The following is a 12,071-nucleotide window of genomic DNA, read 5'->3' as shown; positions in this document are numbered from 1 at the left end:
GGTGGAGTCGCCATTTTAAACTCCCTGGTAACGGCCTTCATGCCCGCCTGCAGGCTTCGGCCCATGTTCTGCGTCTCACCCCGCAGCTCTTTCATTTCTTCCTTCATTTTGAGTGCGTTTGTTTCCATATTTGTTTTCACTTCGTTCATTTTCTTGTTCATGCCTTTTATTTCGTTCGTGTTTGTATCCATTTTCGTTTTCACTTCGTTCATTTGCTTGTTCATGCCTTTTATTTCGTTTTTCATTTCATTTGTGTTTGTATCCATCCTCGCTGTCATTGCCGCCAGCATGGCGCATAGCTGGGCCATGTCGGGTGCGCTTGGGTGAGCCGTTTCGGCAGGGATTGGGGAAGGGTTTTGGTGGAGAGGGGGAGGGGAGGTGTCATACACCGCGGCCGCCGCCGCACCTATTTCGAGCTCTGGGTTTAGTTGGGGGAGTTCGTGTTCCTGCACAACCAACATTTCCTGCACGGGGTTTTCATCCTGGACCATGGATTCTACACATTCTACATCCATTTCTAATACCCCCGGCTCCTGCTCTCCTTGAGACGCCATCTTATTTCTCGTAAAAGGTTAATTTGAATCGCTCGTAATTTGGAGGGAATCGGGGGTCGCTCCTCTCACCCCTGCACCGATTCCCGTGAATTTAGCCGGAGATAGGAGAGCCCGTTTTCCCGTTCTCCGATACCAGTGCCGCGAGGAGGGGGATGGGTTTGTATCCCACTCCTGACACCAGTGTCGTGGATTCGCGCCCGCCGGCATGCGAGCGGCCACGTAACTCAAATCGCGGCACGTCGCCCACCGGACGGACAATCCCGTCGTGACCCTCTCGGACTAACGCCGGGAACTAGTCACGGGTGGGCCTTTCGGCCTCACCACGATTGTGCCAATCAGCCCCCCGCGTGGGATAGGGTTGCTCGCCAAATTCGACCTACCTAAGTACCCACACGGAGGGTAGACCGGGCGATCGCACCTCGCCGCAGGTCGACTTTGGACACGGGCCATTTTAAGCGACCCGTTCCGTACTATCGGGATAACCGAGCGGTGTTATCGTCAACCTCGACGGTTTGATTAATTATTGGGCGTATTTAGCCCAAGACCAACCCTTTACGTGAAGTAAGATGGAGATTCAATAAAAGAAAAGACGAAGCGAAACGGGAAAAATAGTTCAACATAAAGCACATTTATTCCGCGGCAAACGGAAATCACACATATACAATCACAACAATTATGCACCAAAAGCAAATGTAAAAGTAACACGACAATTCTGCACAAAAAGCAAATGCAACAAAAGAAACACAATGCAGATCTACTACCGACTACCGAGCACACGGCAACACTTATACAGTTTTACTTCACAGACGGCGCCGACAACACATATACTCCAAAGCAAAAGAAAAAGGGGCCACCCTCATCGACAAGGGGGCAGACGGGCCTGGGGCCGAGACCGCGTCGAGCCTACCCGTCTGGTGATGATCCTCAAAATGGCGGCGGTGCCCCGACTCCGCGGGCCTCGCTGGCACTGCCTGGAATGGGGTGGGAACGGGGCCCCCTTCTCACACTATCTCAGCGCGGGGGGAAACAGGAGGGGGTTGTTGATGCTCGGGGGAATGAGGATATCTGGCTGGCTTGGGTCCCGCGACGAGCGACTCCACCGCGACCTCGACCGCGTTCCTGGCCTCCCCTCTCCGCAGCTCCCTGACTCTGACACGAGCGCAGACCTCCACAAAGCTCCTTGGCTTCTCCAGCCTCCCCGGACCCTGACAGACACTCTCTCGACTGATTTCGCCGCCGCCCCAATTCTCCAACTCTCTTCTCTTCTCAACTCCTTCCAACTGCCCTGATTCGCTCCGCGCTCGGCGCTTTATAGTGCGACAGGAGAAATCATATGCAGATTTTTGGATCAGGAACGGCTCGGGGGCGGAGCCACGCTCCCCATTGGACGGAGGAAAAGTGGGCGTGAATCATTCTTGATCCGCGAATCTGCATATAGCGATTATACTCCAACGCGCCTGGAGGCGGGGCCAAATCGCCCCAAGCTCGCTGATAGGACGGAACAGAAGTGGGCGTGAATCATTCTTGATCCAATTTCTCGGAAAGGCTGGTGTTTTTGCACCCGATGCTCGGTGCGCGCCCTGTACGAGTCCAGTATCGGTGCCCACAAGCGGCGCGGGAATGGGGGTGATGCGATGGTTGCGAGAGCGAGTTGTGACGGTAAAGGTCGTGGCTGTTGGCGTTGCTGTTGTTGTGAAGCGGCGTTGCGGTTGGTGGTTGGTGTGTGAAAGCGGTTGTGGAGAAGGTGGATGTTGTGAAGGCGGTTCTGGAGGAGGTGGCTGTGGTTGTCGAGATGCGGTTGGTGGTGGTTGTAGTGGTAGTAATGGCAGTTGGTCCAAAATAAAGATAGTAAAAGAAAAACGGCTATCTCAAAGGGTCGCAGCCCGAATGAATGTATATATATACACATATACTTACAGAGATATCTCACCTACGGGACCTGAATGGTGGTTTGCGAATTTCGTCAACCACAACAGTATTAATGAAGCCAGATCTACTATTTTCTGGAATCGATTTTGTGACGGCAAGGTAGCTGATCTGTGTGCATTACCCCCATGCGAGTCAGCACTGGCATTACATTCAGCTCGAAGTAACTATGTAGCCAGGATGTGGCGTCTGGCTCACAGACCCCAGCAATTCTTGGACACTCCAGTAAACCATGGGTGGACTGAACATTTATCAATCCATTGGGTTGATATACCATATCCTGTGGATGTTGTGGAACTTCTGTGTAATATTTCTGATGAAGATAGTGAAGACGAGTTATCAGACTACAGTGAAGACAGTGATTGTGATGAAATGTCCGACTAACATCTATATTTGGTGATTGTATCCAGTGACGTAGGTATACTACTTCCACTGTCTTTAGCTAGATTTCTTAAATGTAACAACTGTTGATTTATCTGACTGGACCTGATTGAAACATGTTTTAGGGGTATTACATACTAAAGCATCTTAATGTTTCATCTAGAATCTATGAGGAGCAGGGGCAGTTCAGACAAAAGGGCATTTATGCGTTAAGAAAAAGATTTTCAGATATTTTAAAGAAAAATGTGTGATATATATTTTTTAAGGCAATGTCTGAATAAAAATCAATAGACAATGCATGAATTTTTATTACTATAGTAGTTAGAAACTACATATGATAATGAAATTTAAATAGAAAAAAAGCTAAATTTAAAAAAAAAAACTTTTGGGGGAAAGTGGGTGCCCTTGTGGCACGCTAGAACGGACGTAGGACGGCCCGCACCTCTAGTTTAGCTTAGATGAAACATTAGATGATTACTATTTTGAGCAACCAAGTTCTCTCGGTGTCAGCAACGTATCAGTTTTTGCATCGGTAGTTATTTGTTGACCTTCGACCTTTGAGTTAAGGTCACCCATAAAAATGTGTGTTGTGTTTTTTTAAATAACGATTAGACACTTGAAAGTATAAACGAGTCATAAAAATACTGCATTTTAGCTTTCAGAATCGGTTTCATAGTAAAAACTCATAATTGGCTAAATTTGACCCCGGTTGACATTTGACCCACAATATCTCGGAAACGCCCCCGAACTTGGCTGATCACCTTTCATATTCGTCAGCTACACAAAAAACTGATCTAGAAAAGTTGGATGAAAATTTGTCCTCCTTCCGGTGGTGATTCTCCCCCTCCCACCACTGGTCTATCAGGCACGACGTTTCGACCACCGAATGGTGTCCGTTGGTCAATTTATGAATTAGTAATTGATACTATGTTAATTTAAAATTCCACTGTGGATCCCCAACCTGACTGTACACTTTCGGGGTCGATCGCAGATTGCATCACAAAGCTCTCTGGTGAACGTTAAGCCAGGTGTCCCGTCTACTGGCATAATTGAGGAGAGATTAAAGATCCCACGGTGTCTTTCGTGAAGTGCGAGTTACCACCAACACCCTTCAAGACAAATTCCAAACTGTTACACAAACCACCTTCAGTCGAACGTTAGGCCTGTCCAGCCAGTTCGTGAAAGACTTGGTAAAAAAAAAGAAAATGCTCCTTGGCCGACCCCACACGTCGATGAGGATAATTGGTGGAGTTCAAGTGGTCGAGGTGAACCATCTGAGGAATGAAATGGAGTGTGGCTTATGTAAACCATGATACAGGAATTCCTGAGTAGGGTTTGCTGAGACTTTGTTTTGTGTCTGGGGGCGGGGGGGGGGGGGGGACACCAATATACTGCAGTACAGGTAACTATGGTTACGTGTAGAGTCAGCATTCTGCACTTCAGGGATGTCAGGATGATTTGACAGGCAGTTATTTCACGGCCTTCCCTCGCAGCATAGGTCCTACTGTTGTGTGGCCGGGTCTCGGTGGCGAGCACGACCGCTCGGGGGAGCAGTAGAGTCGGCTCCACCGAACACACCGGAATTTAGGTCGTAACCCTCGGATAAGTCCGAAAGGCACGGGCCCCTTACAGGACCGTGAATCGTCAATAATTCGACCGCGTGGGGTAGGGGTAATTGCCAAACTTCAATATACCTAAGTACCCACGCGGCAAAGCTACCGGGGAATTCACACCCTCGGCAGGCCTCAAGCGGGATGAACCATTACCGTGCTCGAACAGTGTGTAACCCGAGCGGATGGTTACCGAGGCCTGTCGGTCCAAATGAACAATTACGGCAACAACGGCCTTCCTAATCCCCAATACGCACCGTGGCAAACCAATGGCAGAAATGACAAAGAACGAGCTGGTACATTCAACAAAAGGGATATTTATTTATAACAATAATCGGGGAGGGGAACACAGAGCAGAGTTATCACGAATAAAGAAAGGTATCAAATGTACAAGCAATTCTTTAAACAATTCTACTTAGAGATAGGACCCATGGACACACACACACGCACACACAAATACCCAGAAAGAGATGGACCTCGAGGTCTTTATTGCCCCTTCAGCTCGGAGGGAAGACAAGCTGAGGGAAGAGAACGTATGGCTCCCTGGCCGAGTTCGCGCGGCTGGACGACCACACCTTCCCGGAGCACCAGTCGCCAAAGAACGGACCAGGGCAGCCAAACCCAGAAGAGGCGAGACTAGGTGATCTCCCGTGATGAGATGGTCGACCGCTTGTTGTAATGCGCCAGACGAGACGCCTCGGATGCGTGGGATGCAGTCAGCCGCAGACCCAGATAGAAGAGCGCTCGAGCAGACGGGACACAATCATCAATCGATTCCCATCGTTTTTTGGGGCACGGTCCGCTCCCCCGTCACCTGCTCTCATTGGGTGGACGGCGTGTCACGGCTCCACCTTCTTGAAAAGGACCGCCCCGGCTCTAGTCCGCGCCACCCATTGGGTGGAAAATGATGCATTCCCTTATTTGGCGCGCAGCCAGAGCGAAACGCTCCGTGCCCATATTTGGGCTAAGCCAGATCGAAACGAGCTGACCATATTTGGTGCAAAATCCACACTGCCTGGGGCATGGAATTCCGCACACGCCTGCATGCTGGCACGAGAAGAGCCTGGACAATGCCGTGAGCCGAGTTGTTGTTGTTGGTGATGTAAAAATCCTAACTCTAAAATAATTCACAGCACACGTACAATTAATCACTCATTAAACATAGGACGGGACCCTACCTAGAAACACTCACTTACCGATATAACTGCTCCATAAGGACCTGAATGTTGAGTGCTCATGGCTGCCAGATTCGTAACACTACAACGGTGCAAGCTTGTAATTATGACATGTTCATAGAAAAAGGGTTGCAACACAGGTACAGGGGTCAGACGAGCTTGCATATTGTCTCGATTACTGTTTTAGTGGTGTTCAACGAGGTGTTGAGGAAAACAACTCGGCAGAGAAGGAACAGGATACCTTGGAGGAACCAATTCGAACAGCTCGAGGGACCTCTGCTTTGCAGATTATATCGACAGCACCTGATGTCACAATCCTCACGTAGCATGTAGGAGACCGTAAAGAGGAGTACACTGTGCAAGTGTGGTTGGAAATGAACATAGCCAAAACAGAAAGCATGAACATACATGCTACACACTCCAACAACAACATCATGTGCAACAATTCACCAATTCGAGAGGTTGACAAGTTTACATACCTGGGGTCCATGGTTACCATAACAGGAGGTTGGAGATGCAGATTTACCACAATAAATACAATAGGTAAGGGGTACTTTCATGTGACTCAAAATTTTAAAATCAAAGAGGTCTAACACCAAAACTAAGCTGAGGATTTTTGACGACGTCGTGAAATCAGTCCTATTTGGACGTGAATCTTGGAAAAATCACCAAAGAAATGGCAAACTGGAGTCTTTCATTTACAGCAGCCGTAAGAAAATATCGGCAATCTTCTGGCCTGAAATGGCTAGTAAGAAAGAGGTTGAAAGGCTAACAGGGAGGAGGAAAGATCAAAATTCGGAGGTGGATATGGATTGGTCACGTGTTATGCCTGGAGCATCAAGATATACCAACATGCTGGGCACCTGATGGGAAGAGAAGGGTCGGACGACAAAGAGAGACCTGGCGACGTATCGTCGAGAAGAATATGAAAGGAATGGAGATAATCTGAAATAAAACTGGAATGGGGACCCAATACTGACAAAAGCGGTGAAAGTTCATAGGAAGCTCCATATGCCAGGTGGCTTGATTGGAAAATAATTGGCAAGTACGCAATGAAAAAGGTTTTGTACTTGTTCGCAAAGGAAGGGATGGAGGAGGGATGTGATTGTATAAATAAGTATAGCTTGGAGGAGAGAAGGAAAGTTGGCATATTGGTGGGAAAGAAGGTTAAATAGGTGGAAGGAGACCATCTCTCTTTGAAAGGACCATCTGACAAACCATCCGATGTACTTTCTTAGCATTCTTCTTGAGGAGGTTCAGTCATTCAAACTCCTGAGTCTCACTATCAGCAATTATCTTTCTTAGACGAGCCACATTTCAAAGTTGGCCTCCAAAGGCAGCCACCGACTGGGTATCCTGTGTCGTACAAAGTCCTTCCTTGACACACCTGAACTCCTATGCACCTGCAAGGCTTTCATCCACATCTCTCCCGTTTGGAGCTGCCTCCTCTGCCTCATCTATCTCAGCTTGCCGTCGTAGAAACCAAGGCCTTTAAGATCATTGGAATCTCCCCCACTGAAGCTGAGTTTATGGATCTATCACTTTGTCAGAGGAGACAGGTCGGTGGTCTCTGTCATCAACCACCTCCTTTTCCGGTTTTGTACCCTCTACTCTTTCCATGCTTTCCCCTTCCTCCCTACCACCCACTCCCCCAGGTTTCTGCAAGGCACACACGGTCCACCATCAACCCCCTTCTGGTGAAAGAAACTGCTTAAATCCAGGCAGGATCACTGTTCACCTCCACTCATTTGTTCCTTTTTTTTTGTTTCCACCTGTGGAATCAACTTCCATATAATCCCTCAATCTCATTCTTCCCTCCAGGTCCAAGGCAGTTGTTAACCACCATCTCAGATCGTCCCCAATCCAAACTCATGATCTTTTCTCCCCTCGTTAACCCAACCAAATCCCTCCTTTCAATTTTCAGTTTTCCCTCCTTGGAGTTTCCTTCTGTATCCATCTTGTCCACCCCATGCAGACGTGTTTTCCTTCCTGATCCGTTCAATGCACTATCTCTTCCACGAGCCTTGACTGTGTCTACAAAAAAACAAGAAGAGAAAAGGGCAGGTGGGTGCAAACAGCAGAGCTGCTTGGTTTTTATGGAGAAATCCTTTTCTTTAATGAATGAAAGAAAAGACCAAATACAGCATTGGATCCATCAGGAAGAACCCAAATAGGAAAAGATAGAATCATCAGGAAGAACCTGGATAGGCAACAATGGAGTCATCATGAGGAACCTGGACACTGGAAAGTATTTGGTTTTGGCTGCTACCCATCCACCCTCAAACCCATCCAGGCACAGCTGAGTGAGCCTTACAAAATCAATTTGCAAGAGTTCACCTCTCTGTAGACACATCAAAAAAGATAGAGAAAAATTGAGAGTAAAAAAAAGAGATAAATTAGAAGGGCACTCAGTGGAGCGCATACCTCCGCCACGTAATGCCTGATAACACAAGAACATATCAGGAACAATACATCTTTGAAATATCATGCGATACAGTACTGTATTGTTTTTGGCCCTATTTCTCAATGGTGAAGAATCACTTTAAAATTTAATAATTCTCATATCCAGATCCGGATGTGGATCTTCACCAAAATCAAATCGATTTGTCATGATCACACACCCAACCTGTCCACCAAGTTTCATCCGAATCAGTGCACAACTTTTTGAGATATCGTGCTATATAATAGTTTAGCACTTTCTCTCAATGGTGAAGAATCACTCAAAAAATTATTGGATCCAGTTTTGGATCTTCACCAAAATTGAATCAATTCTTCCTTGTCACACACCCAACATGTCCCCCAAGTTTCATCCGAATCGGTCAACAACTTTTTGGGATATCGTGCTATATAATAGTTTAGTACTTTCTCTCAATGGTGAAGAATCGCTGAAAAAAAATGATCAGATCCGGATTCGGATCTTCACCAAAATTGAATCAATTTGTCGTGGTCACACACCCAACCTGTCCCGTAAGTTTCGAACGAATCCGCCCACAACTTTTTGAGATATCCTGCACACAAACAGACAGACAGGGGTGAAAACATAACCTCCTTCACCGTCGATGGCTGAGGTAATTCAGCACACAATATAAACTAATACAATTCACCACAACTTACAGTGAACTAAAAATAATTAATTTCACTGAAAAAGTCATGTATATCCATTACAAAAGATATTTGTACTTTCGTTTGTAAATAAAAATCTATCAGAAACACATTACTCACTGAAACATACGAGATGACCCTGGTGTAACGAAAAGCATGTCATAATACCATCCTAAAGACATCAGTTCTGTTCACCATTCGTTTCTCAACTAACCAGTTGCCTGGCACTATAGTTTTCAATTTCTCTCAAAAATCCATTTCTTGATTGACTTTTTAATCTAGCACAAGTAATAAGCAAATTAATCAAACAAAAAGCAGACGTGAAAATAAATGCACGTATTACGAATCGTGCAATCGTGTGTACATGTGTTCATGCACACGCATAACACCTCCGAAAACAAAGCAAAGAAAGGGCTCGGAGAGCTGGCGTTATTAACCTCACCAAAGGTCTACAGCTTACCGGAATGGAAATCGCCAAGAAGACCCTGCTCCATCTCTCGCTCTTCAGCAACATCGGTCAGGAACGTATGATGAAGAGTTGCTGCGGTTCCTGCGCTCGTTCCGGGTTCCATCCTGGTCCCCGTAGCGGTCCCAATACCGGCTTTGATACCATTTGAATTTCCAGACAGCTTCCTCGTCCCAGTCTATAATCCGTTTCCAGCTGCAGTCCCGGCTCTTGATCCAGTTCCGGGTACAGTCCCAGACTGCATTTTTGCTTTGGGGTGATTGTAGACTTTGTGTTTGGGAGATGTGGGCAATGATGGTGGCTGTAGCAAGGCCAACCAAGGCTTGGTGGGGGAACTAAAGGTTCACCACACTGGGAAGCATGAGATCCCCCTGATTGCTGCTTCATTTTTTACCTTCTTTGATGTTAATTCATCGATCGAGGAATATTTATTGTATCAACGTCGTTTCTTTGACCGCATGATGAAGGAATGCTTCTCAAATAAATTTTCTTTTGTTCAGCTTTCCTGGTACGAACTCGGCTGCAGAGTACGCATGACTTGCCCGTGCAACGCAAGTAAGAAACGTCGATCAATGCTCACTTCTCTGTGATTATGTCAACATAACTTTGAGATGTTTGAATGTTTTTCTTTGCGACTTCAGAGCGACATGTTTTCTGTTTCATTTATTTTGCTCTATTCGATTTTTTTTGTACCTTTTTTCTTTTCTTTTTAACATGTTACACTTCATAAAGATATGTTTGTTTCCAGGTATGAAGCCATTACTTCCTTGACACAGCCACCATGGGAAAAGGTCATATTACCAAATCCAAAGGAAGAAATTCTTCATCATAAAGGTTGAGTAAAAACCTGTAATATTGTCACAATAATGACCCAAGGGGGTTAAAATGTGTACACGATAGTTATGTTTTTGTATATGTGTTTAGATGAGTGGTTATGTATTCGTGTGAATAGGAATTGCCAGGAACGATCATGTAAAAAAGCATTGACCCAACTTGCCCCCCCCCCCAATCCCTCTCAATTGAAATATACTTCCTGCGATGAGACACTGGTTATCTGTCACATTGGTGTCAATGCCCAATCAGATTATCGTGGTTAGTTTGAGCTGTGTGCACAAAGTTTCATCGTAGTATTTTAATGGAGTAATTCACCGATCAGTTGCTCGGTTGCACGGCGTCATAACGGCTTTGGACAGGATGTCTGAGACACTTATGCAGGACCGTTGATGAACAAAAGCCAATGAGATCTGATCCTGGCAACCAACCATAGACGACAAATGATGTCACAAAACCTCGCTGTAATGATGTGGCTGGTGTCGCCGAGAGAGTGTTGGAAGTCGGGTTCTGAGAGGGCGAGTAATAAACATCTCCATACTCGGCATGCCCCTTGGCCGGGCGTAGTGGCGTGCGCCTATAATCCGGCTACTCGGAGGCTTGGGTTGGTGGATCGCTCGAGGACGGGAGCTCTGCACTTGGCCACGCTATGAGAGGGTGTAGGGCAGCCCGGAATCATGGCGAAACCCAATCCTTATCCCTGTGTCGTAAGAGGCGACCAGGGTTGCGTCAGGAAGGGCATCCGGCGTAAAACCTGTGCCAAATCAGTATGCGGATCATAACGGATTATCCGCTCTGGCGACCCCTAACGGGAGCAGCCGAAAGACGAACAACAACAACTCAGCATGCCCTTTGTCTCCATGCATGACAGTAACACTAAGGAGTTTGGATAAAAGACTTGCTGAAAAGTGAGCTGGCGGACGCCGAAGAAGCAATGTCCCTGCTCTGCCCGTGTTGGAATTCCTGTGCATGTTCTGTGAGGGCTGCCTCCCAGGACGACGAATGCGGCACTGGGTTTCCCAGCATGGCCGGTCATCAGAGATTTCTCTGTTTCCCCGTCTTTCCTCTGTTCCCTTGTGTTTTAACATGCAAGGCTGTGGAATAAGTTAGGCAACGGACCAGGGGAGGGATAACTAAGCGGATTGTTCTTTTGGGGGAGTATTTATTGTGCCTGACGAGCTCGACCTTTCTTTTCCTTGTAATTATGTGCTTATGTATTTTCTTTTAAAAACCCTTTACTTATCCGGCTCATTCTCTGACATCCACACATGGGTAAATTGCAGTTTATTTGAGAACACAAGTGACTGTTTGTGCTTTCGCACCGCTGGCACCCAAAATCTCCCAGGAGTTCAACCGTTAAATTTATGAAGACGGTAATCATTAAATCTGTAATTAAAATCGCCTCCGAAACTGCTCGGTACACTCTCAGGAAGGATCCAGATGTGACACGTGACTGCCCTCGGTTTCCTGACATTTTAAGTGACTTTGTGCTGTGCCATGTTGCACTCCGGTCATGCACCAATATTTTACAGTATATGAGCAGGAAGGTATATGAAACGCCTCGTTTGGCAGTGTGGGAGTTTTATGCAGCCTGTCCAAAACGTACAGGTAGGTATCGACTGGTAACAGGATGTCCAACTTTATGCTGTTAATGTGGAGGATCTGCAATACAAACCACGCGTGTACACGCAGGCAAATACATGAGACACCACCGCACTTACTGGACTTCAGGTATGCAGCTGCTGACCATGGGGGAAGTAAAGTACAGTAACTGCCCAGGGCATTCTAGGAACTGGCAACGCTATCTTCGTGACGTGGCATTTCTCTCCGCAGTCGGGGAGAAATTTCCTCCTTTCCTTAGGACGCCAACCCATGGGGTTTCTTCGTGCTCAATCCTTTTAATACCGACCGAACATTAAGCGAGGATCAGGGTCAGTCAACCTGTTGACTTCCAAGATTTAGAACAGACACTCAAGCAACAATGCCACTGAGTCTCAATGTGAAGCAAACTTATGAGGATGCTTAT

At 46.6% G+C, this 12,071-nt stretch overlaps 1 protein-coding gene and 1 pseudogene across 2 annotated transcripts in view; both read left to right on the top strand.

The window, feature by feature from the left end:
- The window catches only part of MRPL21 (mitochondrial ribosomal protein L21), a 31,369-nt gene that overhangs the window by 9,749 nt on the left and 9,549 nt on the right, over positions 1-12,071 (top strand). For both annotated transcript variants that reach the window (XM_085884097.1, XM_085884098.1), the window contains 2 exons: positions 9,715-9,769; positions 9,963-10,048. In XM_085884097.1, the coding sequence (XP_085740223.1) occupies positions 9,715-9,769; positions 9,963-10,048 (141 nt within the window). The remainder of the gene's footprint in view (positions 1-9,714; positions 9,770-9,962; positions 10,049-12,071) is intronic.
- Positions 10,602-10,742, top strand: LOC147024318 (signal recognition particle RNA; annotated as a pseudogene).

This window comes from Eptatretus burgeri, chromosome 6, assembly GCF_056783735.1.
Source record: "Eptatretus burgeri isolate ZD-2024b chromosome 6, Ebu_testis_v1, whole genome shotgun sequence".
Classification (NCBI taxonomy): Eukaryota; Metazoa; Chordata; class Myxini; order Myxiniformes; family Myxinidae; genus Eptatretus; species Eptatretus burgeri.
This window is presented reverse-complemented; position numbering and strand designations above follow the sequence as displayed.